The 23703-nt window shown below is 37.4% G+C and overlaps 1 protein-coding gene across 6 annotated transcripts in view; it reads left to right on the top strand.

The window, feature by feature from the left end:
* Positions 1 to 23703, top strand: part of Tsga10 (testis specific 10) — an 82577-nt gene that overhangs the window by 31685 nt on the left and 27189 nt on the right. For 5 of the 6 annotated variants that reach the window (XM_005075386.4, XM_013117368.3, XM_021230290.2 and 2 more), the window contains 4 exons: positions 10444 to 10559; positions 15074 to 15228; positions 19259 to 19314; positions 22448 to 22616. In XM_005075386.4, the coding sequence (XP_005075443.1) occupies positions 10444 to 10559; positions 15074 to 15228; positions 19259 to 19314; positions 22448 to 22616 (496 nt within the window). The remainder of the gene's footprint in view (positions 1 to 10443; positions 10560 to 15073; positions 15229 to 19258; positions 19315 to 22447; positions 22617 to 23703) is intronic. The other variant, XM_040729575.1, reaches the window with a different exon arrangement.

The raw sequence follows: 23703 nt of genomic DNA, 5'->3' as shown, positions 1-23703 counted from the left end.
TTGGCTGCTAATGCTATTTCATTTTTAATCTTGATTATTTCTATTTTTAAATCCAGAATTTCTGTTGGACTCCTGTTAATAATTTTAATCTATCTGTTGAATATTTTATTTGTACATTGTTTTCCTGATTTCATTAACATGTCTATTTATGTTCTCTTGATTAACTTCCTTAATCATTTACTTTAAATTTTTGGTCTTATACCTTCTAGATTTATATATTTTTAGGGATTGTGTTGTTTCTGTGTTTTTTTATGGTTCTTGCTTTTTTATGGTTGATGGCTACATATTTGACAGCCGAGTTTCTGTAAGGAATCTATCTTTATATAGCGGTGGGTACGTATCCAGTTCACACTCTGTCTTCATGCAGTGTGTCAACACAGCCTGTGAGTGTCCTCAGCAGCCGTGGCTGTGGATGTCTAAGTGATGGAGAGGGCTATTTCAGTTCTTCTTCTTGTTTTCTTTTTTTCTTCAAGGAGAGAATATGAATGAAGGCATCTGTTTTGACACTAGCATAGTGTATGTGGGCATTCATGGAGTAGCCCCAGTGCCCATATCTAGAGCATCACTGTGCTTGGCTGCTTTTGCTCCAGGGATAATAGAATCATAAATATGTTTTCTGGAATAATGGTAGTGATCTTTGTGGAGTGACTGGAGGACTTGGTGTAGAAGTCAGACATATGTGGAATGACAGTGACTCTAGAGCTTAGGGAAGTAGCTAGCTCACTTTGGTGATATACAAGACTAGGGGTTTGTGGAGCAGTGGTAGAGCTATAGCATATAGTGTAGGCATATTAACTCATGATTATTCAAGTGTAGCACGAATAATAAAAACCCAGAGACAGATATTGGGGTTCAAGCTGATGGTCAGAAAAGCAAAGCAAAGCAGCCAGTCACTAGCTCTTACATCTACCTCAGACCAAAGTGGGCGATCCTGTCTCCACTTATCCTCAGAGTGCAATTCAGACTGCTATGCTTTTCTCAACATGACTTTGCTGCTGCTTTTTATGCCTCTAAAATCCTGAGATTAAAGGCATGTGATCCCAAGTGTTGAGATATCACCTTTGTGTGAGCTGTTTCTCTTTAGAACTGTATCAATTTCTTGTACCTCAGTGTGGCCTTGAACTCAGAGAGATCTATCTGCTTGTCTCTTGAATCCTGGGATTAAAGGTGTATGTCACCACTGCCTGCCTCTATGGTTAGCTAGTATGGCTGCTGGGATTAAAGATGTATCTCACCAGTGCCTGACTTTATGGCTTGTGACTAGCTTTGCTTCCTGTACCCTCAGGCAAGCTTTAATAAATCAAAATGTATCACCATACCCAGGGCAGTGTTAGCCTGAGGAAGTGCTATTTCTAGTGTCTGAGCTGTAAGCTTGCCCAGATCATTTACGGCTCTGTGGTTTGGAGCACATGTGCATTTTGGAGGAGAGGTCACAGTCCAAGAGCAGCAGCACAACGATGACTTCTTTTTGAGGAGCAAGGCTGAAGTAACTTCTCTCAATCTAGCTGTCCTATGGTAGGTAGGGTTGATGGTGGTTACCTTCATGGTGAAAGTTGCCAATGTCTTATGCAGGGTAGGTCACAGGGGACCAAGGCAGCAGCCACCACAAGGCTGATACTTGTTCTTGGTACCTCCAGATGCCCCAGGTATGCTGTTCTCCTCCAGAAACCCTTTCTTAATAGTTACTTGTGTGAGTGAGTGTGTGTGTGTGCGTGCGTGCATGTTGTAGAAAAATGAAGGCTGGACTCTTGTCTGCCATGTTGTCTTTGATTTTGATTTTGTTTTGTTTTCTGCCTCAGCCTTCTGAATTCTGTGATCACAGACCTGGCCATTATCCTGCTCTGCCCTGTTGTTAAAACTCTTCCTTCCTTCCTTCCTTCCTTCCTTCCTTCCTTCCTTCCTTCCTTCCTTCCTTCCTTCTTTCCTTCCTTCCTTCCTTTCTTCTCTCTCTGTCTTTCTTTTTCAATGAAACTCTATATTATGTCTTAATTTGCTTTCTATTGCTGTAATAAATAACATGATCAAAAGCAACTTGGGAAAGGAAGGATTTATTTGACACAGAGTCTATTGAGGGAAGTTAAGGCAGGAATTTAAGCAGAGTCCATGGGAAAAGCTATTTACTGGTTTGTTCCTTGTGGTTCATTAAGTTTTCTTTCTTATACACTCCATAACCACTTGCCTAGGGATGGCACCACTTAGACCTGCCACATCAATTATTTTCTTAACCCAAAACAATAGATATGAGTTTATTAGAAACTGTTTTCAGTTGTATGGCATTTGAATTCATTTGGATACTTGCTGATACAATTTGAAGCTCACAACATTTTTCAGTTTTTGTTAAACATTGATGTCTCTGCCATGGGCTAACTCTTCTCAGAATTTTATAGTAGGGAGTAAATGAATTAAAACACACTCCAAAATTTCAACTCTGTATAATGCCTTATCTCTGCAGTTGAATTTTAATATTATTAACATAATAGAAAATAATGTACAAAATAGTTGAATGACTGAAATCTAAGTTGATAAAGATGTTTTGTATCACCAAGGTAGAATTCATATTGGTAAAGAGAAAAAGTACCTAATGAGCAGATAAATCTAATGTAAAAACAACTACAAGGTCTAGGAGAAAGACTGCCATTAAATTTGCTATAGTCATGTACTTTGAAAGGCTAGTATCATTTGACTAGTTGATGACTTTTAAATGTATTTGTTTTATGTTTACGTGTTTTGCCTATATGTATGTATGTGCACATCTGGTGCCTGTAGATGTCAGAAGAGGGTATCAGATCTCTGAACTGGAGTTATAGATAGTTATGTACTACCATAGGGATACTGGGAACCAACCTGGGTTCTCTGAAAGATCAACAAGTGCTTTTAACCGCTGAGTCATATGTCATAGTTAAGCTTTTGTTGCTGTGATGAAACACCGTGAGCAAACAAGTTGGGGAGGAAAGGATTTATTTGGCTTACACTTCCACATTGTAGTCCATCATTAAAGGAAAGTCTGAACAGGAACTCAAACAAGGCAGTAACCTGGAGGCAGGAGCTGATTGAGACCATGGAGGAGTGCTGCTTATTGGCTTGCTCCCCTTGCTTGCTCAGCTTTCTTTCTTTCTTTCTTTCTTTCTTTCTTTCTTTCTTTCTTTCTTTCTTTCTTTTTTTTTTTTTTGGTTTTTACGAGACAGGGTTTCTCTGTATTGTTTTGGAGGCTATCGGTCCAGCCCGGCCTCGAACTCACAGAGATCCGCCTGCCTCTGCCTCCCGAGTGCTGGGATTAAAGGCGTGCGCCACCACTGCCTGGCTCAGCTTGCTTTCTTATAGAACACAGGAATGGCCTTATTCCTAATGGACTGGAAACTCCCACATCAATCATTAATCAAAAAAATGTCTGCAGGCTTGCCTGCAGCCAATATTGTGGAGGCATTTTCTCAACTGATGCTCCTTTCTCTCAGATGACTCCAGCTTGTATCAAGTTGACATAAAATTAGCCAGAACAGCATCTCTCCAGACCCTTTACAGAACTTTATAAAGAATTAGTGTTACCTGCTTTCTGCTCACAAAGATTTTATTTAATAATTTACTTATGTGGCCTAGAACTGGAAATTTATTATATTTCCTTACAATAAAATTTGTTAGTTGTAAAAATGTCAGGTGGTGGTGGCATATGTCTTTAATCTTAGAACTTGGGAGGCAAAGGCAAGTGGATCTCTGTGAATTTGTGGCCAGTCTGGTCTACAAAGCAAGTTCCAGGACAGCCCAGGCTATACAGAGAAACTCTGTCTCAAAAACAAAACAAAAATTGCAGAAGTATAGAAAAGACCATTTATTCTTTGAACAATTTTTAACCAATATCACATTTTGCATAATTAAGACTTCATTATCAAAATCATAAAATCCACATTGGCACAGGTATGTGTATAGGTCTGTTATTTTATCATATAAATATTTAATGTCAGTCACTATATTAAAAAAATAAGGAATTATTCATTCCTACAAAGTTATTTTCTATGGTACTTCTTTGTAGTCATACCACATTCCTTATCCCCAAATACCTTACATCTGAATCTCACTAATCTATTTTATATTTTTTTTTTTGTTTTTTCGAGACAGGGTTTCTCTATGGCTTTGGAGGCTGTCCTTGAGCTAGCTCTTGTAGACCAGGCTGGTCTCGAACTCACAGAGATCCACCTGCCTCTGCCTCCCAAGTGCTGGAATTAAAGGCGTGCACCACCAACGCCCAGCTTCTATTTTATAATCTTATAATTATAAATTTATAAGCTAAATAAATTTTGAAATGGTATAAACTTATACCATTTCAAGAATGTTAAAAATCTAATCATATGGATATAGTTTTAGAGACAAGTTTAAAAAATCAGAATACTGTAAATCCATCTAAAATCCTTTATTGGGACTACATGTGTGCTGTTCAGAGAGACTCTGGGTGGTTCCTTCTCTGTTGTGCTGTGACCTGCATAAACTTTCAGAGCCTTGGGGAGAACCCGGGTCACGAGAAACTGGAAATAGAGTTACTGACCTTTGAAGCTGTGTCTGTGAACTTTATCCTGGGGTGTGCTGTTCTGGATCCTTCCCAGAAGACCATCTACAGAAACACGATGTAGGTAACCTTCTGGAGCATGACATCTGTAGGAAAAATGGGAATACCGGAATATTGAAGATGACTACAGGAGTCCCAGGTGATACATAAGAAGTCTAGTTGTAGATGAAACCTTGTGAAGTGTGCCCTCTATGGTACAAAAATGGATAGCCAGAACATTGAAGATAGCTACAAAAGTCCCAGCAGAAGTCAAGTAGTAGAGATGATACTTTGAACATTAGTGAGGAAACCATTTGTGAAGACTCTAGATTGTGTTTTGAACAAGAAAACTTCTGCATGTGAAATCAAATCAAACCCCCACTGTGTGTGAATCCTCATCTGTAGTTCATTCCCAAACTTGCCCTTCAGAACCCATACAGACAACAAAAAATATGATTATGAGGAAAATATGGTCGTGGTGGCAAATCTTGGTTGTCAATTTGAGACACCTGGGAAGAGGGAACCTTAATTAAAGAATTGTTTTCATTAGATTGGCCTGTGAGCATGTCTGTGGGGCATTGGGATTGCTGGTTGGGAAGGAAGGGCCCAGTCCATAGTAGGATGTACTATCTCTGGACAGGTTAGCCTGTGTTATATAGAAAAACTTTCTGTGTAGACCACAAGAAGCAAGCCAGTTGACAGTGTTCTTTCATAATTTCTGTTTAAAGTTCCTGCTTTGAATTCCTCCTCTGACTTCCCTTAATAATGGATTGTAACCTGGAAATAAAGCCAATTGAACCCTTTCTGCCCTAAGTTGCATTGGTCCTGATGTTTATCACTGGACCAAAAACCAAACTAGAATTCTGGAAAACTTTAACTTATTTCCAGTGCTTCCAAAAGCAAAGAAAAAGTGCACATTGGAGATACTCTGTAAAGGTAATCAATATGATAGTTTTCAGTTTCCTTGGTTCTCTTAGAAAGCAGACAAGGACACATGCTGGAGAGATTTCTTTTGAATATAAGCCATATAGAAAAGGCTTCAGCCACTCAACTACTTCTCAGATCCATGAAAGTACTCATATTGGAATGGAACCTTATTCATGTAAGCAGTGTGGGAGAAATTTCAGTTATTCTATTTTCTATCAACATACATGAATATACATGGTAGAGAAACCTCATGAATGAAAATAAACAAAAAACCCAACCATCAACAAAAACTGCAAGAAAACTTTCCATTGTTGTTTTTTCTTCTGATACATGAAAGAATTGTAAAAGAAGAAAAACATACGTGTCCAATAGAACAGCCTTCAATCATTTTAGTACTGTTTAAATGCACAAAAAGCTCACATTGAAGAGAAATCATGTGTGTAGGAAAACCTCAAGGACTCCAGTTATCTTAAAAAAATAAGAGGACTACAGCATGTGGGACAGCTATACAATCTTCACAATTATAGCACACATGAGAATTTAATGGAAAGGACTTGTTTCCATTCAGATTGTAGGAAAGCCTCAGATAATGTTAGTTCAACTGGGAAACAATAGTAGAACATGGAGAGAATGTTCTTGAAGACATGAAGAAGTCTTAATTAGCACACATGTAAAATGCATACTGGATCAAAATCTTGTGAATGCAAAATATGACAAATGTGTATAGATTGTTAGGGATTATGTTGACTTAGTAAATTAGTGGTTGTAGATTCTCTTCTAATAACCATGACTTCACTAGCACTGAGTAGTTATCTAGGTTTCCAGTACCAGACATGGTTTCCCTCTTGTTGAGTGGGTCTTAAGTTCAATTAGAGAGTTGACAGTTACCACCAAGTTGTGTGTGCTACTCAGATCCTTAGGGTTATTGTGCTATGGCAGTTGTTGTGGTTCATAATATCATATATGGGTAGGACTATTGATTGCTTCCCTCCTTTGGAAGCTTGCTTGGTGCCTTCTGGTACCAAGAAAGCTAAGAGGGACATTTTGATTGCTTTTTGTTTGGTACTATAAAACTAAGGTATAACATACTCATTTACTGTAATTGTAAATATGGTTTGATTCTCTCATTTATTTTTATTTTTGTTGCCTCCCTCTTTTAATTTCTTTTGAATGAGTTACTTGGCATTTTAAAAATTCCCTTTTGATGTGTGTGTGTACCCTATTTTTACTGTTTTTATAACATTTTCAGTGATTTATCTAGGTATTACTTGTCATATTTAACACTTTGAATAAAGTGTAGAAATACGGCTCCTTGTGAATTTGAAAATTTCTTAGATGTATACAATACATATTAATCTTATTATTAATTTTATCCAATCCCCACTCCCTTCTGCTAACTCTTTTCCTCCCTCCCCAATATATATTCCTTCAAGTCATACATATACATATACATATACAAGTATAGATATAGATATCCACTAAACCAAGAGCTACCCGTTTACACATGGCTATGAGGTTAACCACAAAGGGCATGGACAACCAACCAATAGCCACCCTTTTGAAAAAGTGACTCTCTTAGCTGCAATTAACTGCCAGTAGATCTTTGGCTAAGGGTGTGGCATTCGGAGTCCCTCCCACCTCAGTGTTGGAATTTTTAACTAGCTGAATCTTGTTCGGATAACCATAGTTCTTGAGTTCATGTGTTCAACACTTTTATCCTGAGGATAGCATTTTGCAGTACTCTTCTTTACCCTCTGGCTCTTACATTCTTCTTGCCATCTCTTTCATGATATTCCCTGAGCATTCAAAATCACAATTCTCAGCATTTTGAACAGGTATGAGTTTTTGCATTAACCACTACCTACTGCAGTAAAAAGCTTCTCTGCCTAAGGTTAAGAACAATACAAATCTATGGGATAAAAACAAATATTTAGAAGGCAGTTTGACAACGTGACCATTTAGAAAGATAACACCAGTAGGTTCCTCCCTTTGGCATAATACTTTCCTAGCCATGGTTTTTGACCATGTTTACAGTACCAAACATGAAAATCCCTTCTGTGAAGCAGATCTCAAATCCAGTCAGGACAACAGTTGGTTACTCCCACAAATAGCCTTGCCATTATCGTTCCATTGTGTACATCTTGCCTACTAGGTCAGATTTGTAGCATGCAGAGTCCAGGATTATAAAAGACCATTGATGACATTTCTCCTCCAAAAGCCTACATAGCACTTTTCAACACTGAAAGCTAGCCAGCAGGGAAACAAGCAGATTCTTCTGTGTCCTACAATCAAAATATTTGATGTCTTCAGTAATAGAGTGTTACTGCCTAGTTATGGTGTGTCAACTGAAAGTGGTGGCAATAGCCTGTATTGTTTTGGGTGGCTTTGGATATCCCATGCCTAATACTCAGGTTTTAATTTAATAACCCATCTTTTCTGGTATCTGTTCATACAGGATACCTTTGTTCAACTTTTTTGTTGTTGTGATATTCTTTTTAAAAAATTGTGATTCTTTTTATGTGTGTTTTGTCTGCATGTATACATATGTGCCATATATGTATATGGTTCCCATGGAGCTCAAAAGAGAGCACCAGATTAATGGACCTGGAATTATGGATGGATTTGAACCATTTCTGGATTCTGGGAACTGAACTTGAATACTCTTCAAGAGCAACAAATGTTTCTACGTCTAAAGCCCCTGTTGCTATATTCTTAATTAGTTCACATTCCAGTAGGATTTAATAATATTTGCACATCTTTAGTTTTGGTTAATCTGTCTTATCCCTCCTTTCATTCCTTTGTAGTTCTTTTACTTTTACCCACTTACAATTGCCATAATAGATTCAGATTAATGCTTCCTTGTCCTAAGATTCCATCTTTGGATTAGCCACCATTGCTTTGAATATTGCCTTTTTCTTTCCCTTTGATCTTGATTAGGTAGATAACAGACCTTCTCATTTCCGTCTTTATGCCTTTTCCTCCTTCAGTTTTCCACCTTAACTGTGTTCTTGATAAAGGTAACTTTCTCAGATCTGTTTGTTCCATTTTGCTAGCTGTTGCTTATGGCTGTATCTGTTAACTTGTCCATTAAGCTTTGTTGTTTATAAAAGTTTAATGATATTAGTTTAATTTTATAATTATATTTTAAAAGCTGTTGTTTTTCTTTTGATTTGTGTTGCATTTTATGTCTGTTTTTAAACACATCTATTTTAAAGTTTCTGCTTAATAGTGCTGTACTTTGAAATTTGGGGTATCTAATTCAGTTTTTATACTTTTAACCTCCCATTACATTTGTATTGCTTCTAATATAATTTGTTATTTGAAATGGGGGATCATTTTCAACAGGACTGTTTCTGAGCTTTAGTTCTTGCCTGTGTTGAGAGTGTTGTCTCCAGAGAAGTTTTTCCTGGATTACACGTTTATGTGTCTAACCTGGAACCAACTTTGACTTTTATTTTCTTTTACTACTAAGAATTCCACAAGGAAGAATTTCCTAAGCCTTTTAACAAGTGACAATTTCTCTAGGCTGACCTTCCAACAGCAAATAGCTCAGTGGCCTTATGTGGACTATTTTAGTCTTTTTTTTTATCATAAAGATATCTTGTGGCATCGTTTTCTAGGTTACTGAGACTGACAAGCCCAACATGGCCATGTACTAGGAGACATCCCTTACAAATTATTGTACCTTTTGTCATACATTTAAAATGGCTTTATCAGGTGGTGTGCATGCCTTTTATCCTAGCACTTGGGAGGCAGAAACATGTGGCTCTTTTAGTTTGAGCCCGGCCTGGTCTATAGAGAGAGTTTTAGGGACAGCCCAGTCTATACTGAGAAACCCTGCCTTGTAAAACCAAAATAAATAAATAATAGTGACTTCACACATTATGTTCAATATGCTTTAGTGTGATTTTGGTGAAAGTAATTTCATATTTCTAGAAATGGAAGTCTGTTTATTACTTGTGGACTGTAAACTTCCTGAGGACCTGGACAGTGCCAAATTTACTTTTGCTTCCTTAGCACCTAGTGCATATATGAACCAGACAATAAATGTTTGTGGAGCCAGGCAGTGGTGCATGTCTTCAATCCTATCCCTCAGGAGGCAGAGGCAGAGGCAGGCAAATCTCTGTGAGTTTGGGGCTAGCCTGATCTACAGAGTGAGTTCCAGGACAGCCACGACTGCACAGAGACTCAAGAAAAAGTCTGTGGAGTGAATAAAATATTGTTCACAAGAGATTTAATTGTAAATGTGAAAACTAGAATAAACCCAAAGTCCAATAACAAGGAATCAGAGTATCTGCTTATAAGTAAGTGATTATTACTCATGCAATACTTTTTTAGCCAGAAAATCATGATCTGGAGAGCTGCAATATAAGATTTAAAGATACTAAATATTAAGAAAGGTAAGATGTAATTCAGTTTAACTTTAAAGTATGATACCTCTAAATTGTGCATTGCAAAATATCGAGAGAGAGAGTGAGAGAGAGAGAGAGAGAGAGAGAGAGAGAGAGAGAGAGAGAGAGAGAGAGAGAGAGAGAAAGAGTGTATGTGAAGGCCAGAGGTCAACACTGGGAGTCCTATGTTGCTGTCCATCAATTTTGAGGTCCAGTCTTTCTCTTTCTGAATCTTGGGTTCACTGATTGGGTAGGCTGTCTGACCAGTGAACTCCAGGAATCTGCCTTTCCCTGCCCTCTCTCAGCCCCAGTACTAGAATTAAAAACACATGCCTCTAGGCCAGCTTTTTACTTGGGTACTGGGGATCTGAACTCAGGTCCTCATGTTTGCACAGTGGTCATTACTGACTGAGCTATCTTTCTAGCCCTACTTCTTATTTTGTAAACTTTCTATAGTGTAGTTTTTATAATAATGGCAGTATTAACAGGGAAATATATTAGTGTCCTTAAAAGCTTTTAGATTTAAATAGACTGAAAGTTGACAAAACATAAAAATTCCAGAATTAGTTTTTATTTTTAAAATATTTTCAGACTTTTATATGAAAACACAGAAAAAGATCTTTCTGATACTCAACGACATCTTGCTAAGAAAAAATATGAACTACAGCTTACTCAGGAGAAAATTATGTGCTTGGATGAAAAAATTGGTAAGTTTTTTTTCTGATACTGCCTTTTATTTTTCTTAAGTATGTTAGGAAAATTCATTTTTCTTTTCTTATAATATACGTAAATTTAGGAACAGGCCCTAAGCCTTAAGTTTATGAATAAGATTAATGGAAAATGCATTTTCATTTGGCTGCAACAGTTTTAAAGCTTAGATTTAGAACCACGCATACTTAGTTATGACTTGAATTTGTCAATGAAGAGGTAAAGCAGCAGCCCCCTTTTTCTTTATGATAATTACTTGCAATCCAATACTATTTATATAATATGACATCTTACTCAAAGCAACTGAAAGGAATTGTAATGTATATGTATTTCTACCTTGGGTAGAAAACATTCACATACTTAGTTGTATCCATAATAGTATCTGAGCTTACAAAAAAGTTTACTTTGATAAAAAGTCCCATTTGTGTTGATGTGATCACATCTTATTCTCCTTAGAAACAACAAACAATTTTTTTTAGGATTTGGAATTCTCAGGAAAAATATAGTCTTTCCCAGAGACAAGCACACTAATTGGTTATCCAATACTACAGACCTGAAAGCATACATACAAGGAGCCCTGTATGGTCTGAGCAGGTTGTATTTAAATATTTATACACATACATGTATATCACAACAATTAAAGAAAAAAGAGGTCATGAATTTGAAACTTAGCAAATGTCTACTTGGAAGGGGTTGAAGGGAAGAAAGGAAAAGAGAGGTTGACATAATTTTAAAAAGTAATAAAACACAACCGCTCCTCTTGTTGTTTAGGAAACATTAGCATGAGTAACTAGGTAGGTGGAATTGTTCTACCGGTTAAAACAATAAATATTCAAAGAGAAATAGGAAAGATAATGTAATAAGATACCATATTTAGTGGTATTTTAAAACCATGAAGTCATCTAGGGTTGAGGTGGGGGGAACATAGACTAAAGAGAAGAGAATTCAAGACAAAGTAAAAAGAAACCAAAGAAGTAGGAAGAAAATCCAAAAGTTACTCTATTTGGAAGATAGGAAAGAAAGATGCTTTAAAGCAGAGGCTTTTGGAAAATTAAATAATATGGACTAAAATTATCAATAAACTTTAGCACACTGACGGTTTTTTGCTAACAGTGACCCCCCCAAAAAAGCTTGAAGTATTTGTAGAAGAGGCAGTGAGTTTAAGAATGAAAGAGAAGTCAAATAGAAGTGGGAAAGAATGGAAAAGTCTCTTGAGACTTTTTTATATATGTGCATTACCTGTATGTATTTTATATACAAAAAATGCATATTAAACATGCAAGATTATATATGCATATCACATTTGTTCCAAGAGGTATGTTTATAATCCCTGAAGCAAGGCGAGGAAAGCAGTGGAGACCCACTTCCACTTTTTATTGAAGATGTGAGGATTGTGGGATGACCACCAGTAGTAGTGATCATTGTGAAGTGAAAGTAACCTGAGCCTTTATGACAGACTGGAAAGTGCATATGAATATATATATATACATACATATATATACATATATATGCATACCAACATATGCTTATATGAATATGTTTCATTTTTAACTCATACTAGAAAGTTTGCAAAATAAAGAGTTGTGCTAGAGTCTTGAGAAATTTGGTATTGGATAACCAATTGGTGTGCTCTTTACTGAAGAAGGCTATTTGTAGCTGACTTTGGGGGACCATCTCTCAGTACCAGGGTAAGCAAAAAAAATCCACAAAGGTGGCATGAGGTAAACATCTTAGGAAAATTTTTTTTCTCTTTCTTCGGGCTAGACTTTTCTGAGGGGAAAAAAGGGAACACAGATGCTTTCTGATGATAACTTTCTCTTTACTTCATTTTGAAAATAATCCTCTTGGAAAAATCTCTCTTGCTTCTCTACTCTGCTTCTTAATTAGCTCTATATCTCTCCTCTCAATGCTCTATTGAGCAGCTTCTCCCTAATTAACTCTGCATCCTTCTTTGCTCTCTCCTTCTCTCTCTCTGTCCTGCCACTGATGTTCCCTACGTTGCTGCTCTTTCTCCCTCTGCCACTGCTGTCTGCTGCCTCTCCTTCTCTCACAGCCAAACTCTGGACAATTGTAACTTACATTATCAGGGCCTGACCAATTCTCAAAACTCAAGATAAGTCTTTTAGGCGAGGAATGTCTCATTGACTGGCCAGTGAGCAGCAGTGGCCTTGCAGGTAGCTTTAAGTTGATGAGGGTTTCCAGACAGAAAATGACATTGGAATTCAAAACTTAACAATAACAATTAGCTGGACCTTGAGTGATAGGGAGTATGTGCAGATCAAAGTTGCTTCAAGCTCTGGTCTTGAATCAGTAAAATATTTGTCTCTAGGGGCAACCAGCCTGCTTTGAATTTTCTCTGAAGTCTAAAGTTATCTGTCTGTATAAAAGGCTGACTTTGTGACTGAGAACCCTGTCAGTCTGAGTAATGTTAAATATCCTAGCATTATTTCTATTCATCAGAATTATACAGCTAGGCAGAAATCATCTTCATGATTATCCACAGGTATATATGTGTGCCCAGTAAGTATGAAACATGCCACCAAAGAGCTGTGGAAAGACCTCCACAGTTGTTCTTATTGGGTAAGTAATCAGTGGCACCTGAGAAAGCTGCATACAGGAACAACCAGTTACCCTAAGTGGGTCGACGTGTTAAATACTAGTTGTCACTGCTGTACATTCCCATGGCCCTATGCAGCTATTTTTTCTGAGAATTCCAAATGTTAGAAATAATTTTGTCTTCCACAAGCCTAACAAAAATGTACCTGGTACTTTTAAGAAGAGGAAGATGTGATCATATCAATATACATAGATAATTTTATCCAAGTGATTTTCTTTGTAATCCCAAACAATTAAAAGATAGCAAGAATCCAGTATAGTAGTTCATACCTGCAATCTCAGAATTTAGGAGATTGAGGTAGGAGGATCTTGAGTTCCAGGCCAGTCTGGACTACATAACATGTCCAAACCAGTCAGGGCTACATCATGAGACCCTGTCTCAAAACCAAACAAAACAAAACTCCAAACCAACAAAATACTGTACTTACTAGAATTTTAAAGAAACAGATATTTATACTTTCTTTTCCTGTTACTGTGCTAAAGTACTCAGTCAAAACAAACTTAAGGGAGGAAGGATTTATTTCAGTGTATAGTTCAAAGTACAGTTCATCATGGCAGGAAAGTCAAAACAGCAGAAGCTAGTCACATAATGTCTGCAACCAGAAGAAAGCAACAGAGACATACATGCAGCTTGGCTTGCTTTCTCTACTTTTTATACACAGCCCAGGACCTACTGCTAAGAGGATGTTCCCACCTCCAATTAAGAAATGTCTTTCTACATGAATTAATGTAATCAAGATAATCCCATATTTAGGCATGCCAATAGACCATTCTTGCAAGTGGTTCTAGATTCTGTCATTTTGACAACACCATGATATCTAGATAATAGATTGCTTTGTTTTCAGTGGAAATATACACAGATATAAAAACACCAAAAAGTATGCAGCCTGAGAGGCATTACTGGCTCTGAGAAAGACCATGGCATTGTTAAGTACTATATGATGTGATAGGATGGTATCACCATTTAAGCGCTGCACTGCAATGGCTCTTGACAGGAACTAATAACTCTGTAGGTGCTATCCTAACAACCTGGTCTAGCAGAGCTCTCCTTGCAGAGCACTAGAAGAGTGATTGTTAAACCTTGGTATGTGACATGGTCTCCTAGAAGCTAACAAAGATCATTGGAGCCAGACCTGCTTAAGGTTTATGCCAGGTAATTTTGTGATCTTAAAGCATTGACCTCTAGACCAGAGTTCTTATCCATTGTGGATTAGAATAACTGCGAGTGTGGGGCACAGTGTCCTTGCCAAAATACAATTTGCCTTGTCCACTATCAGAATTCATGATTCAGTAGGACCATGGAAAGCCTAAAAATTGGTGTTTCCTAGGTGGTTCTGATAGAGTTGGGTGACAAACCAGTTTTAAAAAAACCTTGTTTTGTACAAATTATTATTCATGCCTTCAACACTGAGATTGGTCTGTCAAGAGTTCTCACAAATGCGATACCCAGATTATTTTCCTCTTTAGGAATTGTACAAAAATAAAGAAGAATCACAATATTGGGAGACAATTAACTGTAAAGCTGATTTAAATGAATATATAGTCAACAGTCATTCTAGGCTAGATAGGAGAGGAAGATAATGGAGAAAATTCATAGGTTGTTTTGATATTCCACCTGTCTCATTCATTCCTTTTCTGTGCTCCCTATCATAGAGATCAGTCTGATTAGATGTTGATACAGAGCTTTCTTTTGCTAGAAATCAAATTGTAATATTACTTTTATGGGCATTTAGAACTTTGTGATTCACTATAGTTTATAATCACAAAAACATTTTATTTGGGTCATGGTACTCTTAAGTGATTAGATCACATAGGACAACAGTTGGAAAATATTGAATCGTATGAACTGGAAAAAGATTTTTATCTTGATTAAAACAACACCTTTATGATTATTTAGATAATTTTACAAGGCAAAGTATTGCACAGCGAGAAGAAATCAGCATTCTTGGTGCAACCCTCAATGATCTGTCTAAAGAAAAGGAATGCCTGCAAGCTTGTTTGGATAAAAAGTCTGAGAATATTGCATCCCTTGGAGAGAGTTTGGCAATGAAAGTATGTTCTGAGAACTGGTAGACAAGATATGCTTAAATGAAATGTTTAAATATTAAACTGTGGGTTACTTGACTCTGAATAAAGAATAGGATTTTCTCAGATTTTCCTAGAAAGCCAAAAATTTAAATCTGATGTTGAAATGTTTAAGCAAGTTTTAGGAAGCATGCATGCAAATTTACTAGCTAATGCTTAAAACTTGATTTTCTATCATGAATTAATGATTCATGTTTATTGATAATCAAAATAAAGTAGTAAGAATTATTTCTTTTTCAAACATTTTAAGTCTATTACCTTGGAAAGTCATGTATTCATTCCATTAAAACTGCCTTTGTGATTGTAAACTAGGAACACACTTTTTTTTTTTTTGGTTTTTCGATACAGGGTTTCCCTGTGGCTTTGGAGGCTGTCCTGGAACTAGCTCTTGTAGACCAGGCTGGCCTCGAACTCACAGAGATCCGCCTGCCTCTGCCTCCCGAGTGCTGGGATTAAAGGCGTGTGCCACCAACGCCCGGCGAAAACTGCCTTTGTGATTGTAAACTAGGAACACACTTTTTTGGTTTTCTGAGACATGCCTCACTGTGTACCTCTGGCTAGCCTGGAACTCAGTATGTAGACCAGGCTGGCCTCAAACTGTAGTTGCTATCTGTAGTAGTCCCACTTTGCAGCACCAGTCTATAGGAGTCCATCTTTGGTGCTCCAATATGTATTAACCTGTCTTTGTGGGGCTTCAGTCAGATCCAGCCAACTTGCCTGGTTTGTAGCTGAGAGGGGGAGTGTGGATTGAGAAACAGCAAGAAAAAATACTAAGGAAAAGACAGAGACACAGAATACCGTGAGGAGGGCAATCCAGTGAATACTGAATGCCCCAAGTTTATTCTTCAACATCCTTATATACCACAACCAAAAAGAGGAAAATGACAAAAGACTGCTTTATCATGATACAAGGAAGAAACAGACTTTCTTCCTTAATTCTCCAAACATTTAGTAATCATGCCTTAGACTAAATCTCTCAGTATCTGCCCTTGAGGGTTAAGAGTAACCACACCTTAGACCAAATCTCTTGTTATTTAGATAAGACATCCACGCCTGAGACCAAACATCCTACAGTAGCCATGCCTTAGAACTTTAGGTCTTATGACTTTAACCTTGGAGAATAAGCATAGTTTTGAACTCTCTGACCTTTAGTCAAGATGAATTGAAGCCATTTTTATGGACCCTGACAATTCCCCCTTCTAAATTTAATAATTACCTGTGCTTCTGCCACAGGACATAAGACTGTGTCTGTCTTAGGTACATTCTGTGAAGTGCATTGTTTTCCTTTACAAGGATGACTAAGATGCAAGTCCATTTCAAAAATCAAGAAATTTAAGGTTTTATGATACATCATCCTGTGAAGGGAAAATAATTCATAAGGCATCATTAGAGAGCTAAAAGTGATTGCCAAGCATGGTGACACATGTCTGTAAACCTGGCGAGGTAGAAACATGAAGGTCTCTGTAAGCTCAAGTACAGCCTGGTCTACATAGCACAATCCAGACTAGTCTGAGCTACAGAGACTCTTGTCTCAAAAAAACCAAACAAACAAAAGGATAATGTTCTCTGTGGTGACATTTTAGAACTGAACTAACAAATGTCTGTAGAAAGTAGAGAGCAAGACATTCTGTAGTTTAATATGGAGAGGCAGAAATAGGCTCATCTGGAGAACTCTACATTAGAGTGAACAAGGTGATTCTCCCCACCCTGGTAATCTTAGCGTTTATTTTAAAGGTTTTAACTTTATTTATGTGTATGTGTTTGTGTGTGAGTATGCAAGTGTGTATGGGTGCCTGAGGAAGTCAGAACAATAGATTCCCTGTAACCCCCTGGAGTTAGATACAGTTGTGAGCCACCTGACACAGGTGCTAGGAATCAAACTCTGATCCTCTGGAAGAGTAGCTCTTAACTGCTGAGCCATATCGCCAGCCCCTGGTAGCTGTAGTTTTTTGTTTGTTTGTTTTTGTTTTGTCAAGACAGGATTTTTCTGTGTAACAGTCCTAGATGTCCTAGAACTCACTTTGTAAATCAGGCTGGCCTCAAACTCATAGAAAGTCACCTACCTTTGCCTCCAGAGTGCTGGAATCCCAAGTGCTGGGATGTAAGGTGTGAGCCACCACCAACCAGTAGTACTTCTAGTTTTAAGAAATGTTTTACTACTTGGTATCAATTAATTTTAGAAAATAGAATAGCAAGCTCATAAATTTTTGAGTAAGAAAAGCCAGAATTGGAAAGTTTTAGTTTTTTCTTCTACAAGTGTGTTTTAAGAGTTCACATGGATGTATATCTATCACTGGAAGAACATACTCAGGTTGTACAGGAATATAAAATTTTCTTTCAGCTTTAGGAATATTAAATTTCCTAAATGTTGTTAGGTTTGAAGAATGGTAGTATTAGGGTTCTACTAAAATGTAATGTCTGAGAGGATATATTACTGGGTTCTAGTCAATAATTTTTGCCCTGGATATTTTATACTGTTCCTACAGAATCTCACTCTTTAAATCCTTTTGATAAAGAAAAGGATATAAACCCTGTTTAGAGCTATAAAGCATATCCATGCTTAATCAAGTAATGACTTTCAAGGTACTAGATATTCAGGGAAGTTTTCAAAATTCATTAAAAAAAGAAGACATCGTAACGTACTTAAAGCCTGTATAAACTACCTTTCTTTATAAAAATTAAGATTGTATGTGTGATGTATATGTGCATACATGTTCATATATGTGTGTGCCTTAGGTTTTGAGTCTTTTACTGAACCTGAAGTGGCCAGTTTGTCTAGAATGGCTGCTTGTGAAGCTTAGGGATCCCCCTGTCTTCACATCTCAGTGCTGGGATGACGGGTGTGCACCTTATGTGACTGCTGGGGAAACAACTAACGTCCTCACGCTTGTACAGCAAGCACTTTACAGAATGAACCACCTTCCCATATTCCCAAATATTCCATTTTAAGGTGTGTGTGTGTGTGTGTTTGAGGTTTTCTTCTATGAGTTTGTTCTTCAGAGGATGAACTTTTTTTTTAACGGATGCTTGACCATACCCTGGCCAAATATATTTGGTCATACTGTCACATAGAGAGTCTCCCTCATTCTATCAAAGAACAGTGGGCACTTGAAGATAGTGTATGCTCACTCAGAGGTTTTAAAGGTGTGATAATAGTATCAAAGGCAATATATTCAAATTTCAGACTTGACTAATTCCACTATTTCTATTTTTCACAACAGCTCTGAAATATATTGGGACATTTATATATAGATGGTTGGAGTTAATATTGCTAATAGAAATAATATACTCAGCTATTTTTTTCTAAGAAATAAACTTAGTTGCCAACAGTTATATATGTAGGATTGAGGCTTGGAAAGAGGACACCAATTAGTTATTCAGTACCAAATGTCAGCCCTGAAAACTTACATGCACATAACATTACACAGACTTAGCAGTTATTATTTATGTGTTTAGGAATATATACATGATTGTGACAACAATAAATAAAAAAGATCTGATGAATTTGAAAGAGTCATGGGAGACCTTGGAGTGAGGAAAGTAAAGGGGAAGATGATACAATTATATTGTAATGTATTGTATTATAATATCAAAAATAAATAATAAAAATACATTTAGCTACATATTATTCACTTTCCCAAGTTTTATAACATGAGGAACATATAGAAGTAAATTAGTATGCTATTTAGTGTATAATATTTTATTGCCAAACCATGGTGGTTATGGAGTATTATATAGCTGATTTCACAAATCTTTAACACAGTATTAGTTACATGATCTTATCAATACATCAAAGAGTACCCTTTCTTTTAACGAATACATTAATTTTATCCAGCACAATGTACACATTGATTTTAGGCGTTAAAGTGTAGAGAACAACATGACATAATTTTTAATACCAAATGAAAATCATGGGGGGGCAGTTTCTTTTTATTCATTCAGCTTTGCTAGAAATGATTTTAAATAATTTTAACTTAATATTTGTATTAATTTTAAGGAAAAGACCATTTCAGGCATGAAGAATATCATTGCTGAGATGGAACAGGCATCAAGGTAAATCATTCAAAAATACTTAAGCACTTACTAGAGGCACAATGCTATTTATGTGTGATACAAGGAGACTGAAAGTCAAGGGGCTTATGTATCAGTAACTGATTCAGCAGAGGCTTGGATTGGCTTGGGAAATAAAGGAGAGGGTTATGTTCACTAGGTGAAATTAAGGGTAAGGGCTTTTAGAGCAGAAATAATAGTAAAGAACCACTTTTGGGGCCAGGCGGTGGTGGCGCACGCCTTTAATCCCAGCACTCGGGAGGCAGAGGCAGGCGGATCTCTGTGAGTTCGAGGCCAGGCTGGACCGACAGCCTCCAAATCAATACAGAGAAACCCTGTCTCGTAAAAACAAACAAACAAACAAACAAACAAACAAGAACCACTGTTTGTGTTCAAAAGCTTCTTGAACTGCAAGTAGGTGAGTGTTGTTGGGACTGGAAGGAGTGACTGGACAAATAACTCAGCTGTTACAAACACATTGTGTTCTTGCTGAGGCCCCAAGTTCAGTTCCCAGAACACACATGGTGGCCCAAATAACCCTACTCTTCTGACCTGCAGCAAGCACACATACGATACACACACACAGACAAACACTCATCAATTTTGGGGAGAAAAAAGAAGTGAAGGAAGAAGAAACCAAACATGTGAAAAGGCCTCTACAATACACAGATGAATCTTGATTTTCATCCTTTGGATAGTAAAGACTATTAAAAGTTTTAAGGATTTTTGTTGAATTATCCAGGAAGAAAGGGTTTAGAAGAAATAAGGGGAACAGAAGGAATGAGTTCTTTATGATAAGGGACTTTAGGGAAATGTCAGGTTTCCTGATCCTGAATGCATATGACAGGAGGAGTGTTTGGAGAAAGAGGAGTCTACCTCTGAATTTAAAGAGCCCATGAAATCTTGTAGACATGTCCAGGAAGCCCAAGTCTGCAATATAAACAAAGGGGCTAATCATGGAGACAATGATTCTGTGGTTTACATGGTGCCGGGAACAATGTTAGGCAGGATTCTCTAGAGGAACAGAACCAAATAGAGGATGAATATTCCATTAATGGCTATCTGCAAGCTACAGAACACAGTAGCTGTCTAGTCCAAAAAGCTGGATGCCTCAGCAGCCTGAGACCAGATAGAGCTGCTGGTGTTCATTCTACAATGAATGACCGAAGAAGTTGGAGTCTATGACAGCAGCAGCAGCTGTAGCTTCCCACATTCAGGAAGAAGAGCAGGGAGCCAACACTTTTTTTTTTTTTATCCTGCAAGAGCCATTTAGAGGGTGCTGCCTACTTTTAGGAAAGGTCTTCCCTAGACCATCACAGACATGTCCAGAGGTATGAGTCAACCATTCTTATACTTTAACTCCTTTCTTATTGTTGACTCAGGAACCCAAAGTGGCCAGGGGTATGCCTTAGCTTCTAGATCAATGGAATAGTTCGTGTACCTCCTGAATGAAACACTATCCCCTGTCTGGAGCCACAGCTTGTTAGGCCAACAGAGCATAAGGTTGTGGGACTAGGTTGTAGGGATAATGGTAAGTGGTACCGTTCTCATTTCCATTTCTTAATTCTCGGATCATGAATCCTGACTAGAGGGAAATAGTACCATATATTGGACACTGATTCAGAACATATACCGCCTTCTGTAAAACCCTACCCTAGCCCTCTGGGCTATTGCCACACATCTGTTGCTATAATTCCATCATTAAAAGGCCATTCCACTGTTCTTTAAAGCCAGCTGCTTCTGGATGGTTGGGAACAAGGTAAGGCCAGTGGATTCCATGAGCATAAACCAACATTTGGATATCTTTGGCTGTGAAATGATTTCCTTGGTTAGAAGTATTGCTGTGTGGAATACCACAAAAGAGTATAAGGCATTTTTGTAAGCATTATATGCAGGAAAAGTAAATCTGTAACCAGAATAAATATCTTATTTCAATAGGGCAAAATGCTATTCTTTCCCTGATGTGAGTATTCCAACATAGTAAGAGCCAGCTCCAGTTATCATCAAGCCCATTAAGGAAATTCATACTTATAGTTCTATTTCTTTACAACCACTCCTCGTTCCAAAATCTGTATCAGGCAGGGTTCTCAAAAGCAGTGTTTCTCACCTGTGGGTCATGACCCACATGTTGGATATCAGATATCCTACATATCAGGTATTTACATTATGATTCATAACAGTAGCAAATTACAGTTAAGAAATAGCAATTAAATAATTTTATGATTGGAGATCACAACATGAGGAATTAACTGTATTAAAGGGTCACAAAATTAGGAAGATTGAGAATACATAGAGCATGTATGTATGTATGTATGTATGTATGTATGTATGTATGTATGTATGTATGAAATTGCCTCACTTGTTAGGAGCTGGCTATTCCATCAGTGGCCGTCTGTGTGACAGAAGGGTATAGAACTTGGTAGCTACTTATCCCAAGAAACTGGATGCCTCACCAGATTGTCCTAGAGAGCTAGACCTCCCTGTAGAGCCACTAAGGTTCAGATTATATTGGAAGGAAGGCCAGAGAGACAGGTGTGATAGCAGCAGAGGAGGGAGGCAGTGTATGAATACACATTCAGGAGAAAGACAGACAGTGTGTTGTACTCTTTCCCCTTGGAAAACCATTTGGAAGGTGTTGTCCACTTTAAGAATGGATCTTACCCAGACACTTAACCCTCTCTGGAGCTACTCTTACAGTCACGGGAGGGCGTGTCTCCTATATTTTAAATTCTTGTTGAGTTGAAAAGTAAGAATCTTGCAAGAATCGTGGACATGACAGGGATTTCTCTGAAAAGTAGGGCTAGAAGGAGAAAAATATGGCTTTCACAACTTTTAAGGGCACAGAAGAAGATGGCTCTTGCAGGGGAGAGCCATAATATCTACAAGTATGATGAAGGTCTTCCTATTAAGTGTTGGAGGTTTTGAGATGCAAGTACATCACTGACTTGTATCTATTTAGTACACTTTTCATAGTAAAACTCTTAAATATGGTCTTTCTAGTGGTTCCTTTAAATGTAAATTTTTAAAACCTTTTCAGTTGTTTTCATTCTAACTGTCCATCTTCTGTCTTGTGAGAATTTGTTATTCTATTTCAGTAAAATATCTCTTCTTATGTACTGTTTGATTTGTGGAATAGACAGTCTACTGAAGCCCTAATTATGTGCGAACAAGATATTTCCAGAATGCGCCGGCAATTGGATGAAACAAATGACGAACTGGCTCAGATTGCCAGGGAAAGAGATATCTTGGCTCATGAAAATGACGCCCTTCAAGAACAATTTAGCAAAGCCAAACAAGAAAACCAGGTATACTTGTTCCCAGAGGTTTTTTTTTCTCAAAGAAAAAATGTATTTCTTCTGAAGCATAGCCCTCATTTTGTTTTGTAGAAAAGCAGACTCTGCAACTAGCAATTCTTGTTTTTTACTTTTATAATAGATTATATCATGTAATTTCTAGATGAAATCTCAGACATAAAGTTTTAGATATTAAAGAGAAAGGAATGGGAATATAATGAATTTATTTTAAACCTTAGAAAAACTTCTGTACCAAAGGGTTAAGTATTTGAATTAAACAAAACAAATGAGAATTAAAAACTATGAGAAATTTTAAAACAGGGGCATATTTATAGTGGACTACATATAGTGTTTAAATATTATGTATGGATTATGGTGCATTTTTGACCTTTCTAGAGCTGTGATACTTCTTAGGGAAATTCTATTTTTTACTCTGTAAGTCATTATTTCAGTCTGACAGCCTTCATTTCCAATAACATTTTAATTTGACCATTAAGACATTTTATTTTTGAAAAAAATTAAAGGCTGGTGATGTATCTTAGTTAGTAGGGTGCTTGTTAAGCAGACATAAATCCCTGAGTTTGAGCCCTGTAACCATACAAAACCAGGTGTGGTGCTGGATGAACCTAGTCTGAGCAGATAGGAGGCAGAAGCAGGAGGACTAGAAGCCCAAGGTTACCCTTGGCTACAAATCAATTTGAGGTTGGTCTTGGATATTTGAGTTACAGATACTACTGACATTTAATATGTATTTCTGCTTATTTCATAGAAATTCAAAATTGTAATATTTTTTGTCTTAATTACTGTTCTATTACTGTGATGAAACATTATATACAAGGCAACTTATAAAAGGAAGTATTTAATTGGGACCTTCCTTACAGTTTCAGAGGGTTAGTCCATGATCATCATGGAAGAAAGTGGTGGCAAGCAGGCAGGCAGGCAGGCAGGCAGGCATGATATTGGAGAAGTAGAGAAGAGTTTACATTCTGATCTGCAGCCAGCAGCCAGAGAGACCGAGACTGGACCTGGCAAGGGCTTTTGAAACCTAAAAATCTCACCCCCACTGACATACCTTCACCAGCAAGGCCACACCTATGCC

Source organism: Mesocricetus auratus, unplaced genomic scaffold, assembly GCF_017639785.1.
Source record: "Mesocricetus auratus isolate SY011 unplaced genomic scaffold, BCM_Maur_2.0 Super-Scaffold_100021, whole genome shotgun sequence".
Lineage (NCBI taxonomy): Eukaryota > Metazoa > Chordata > Mammalia > Rodentia > Cricetidae > Mesocricetus > Mesocricetus auratus.
This window is presented reverse-complemented; position numbering and strand designations above follow the sequence as displayed.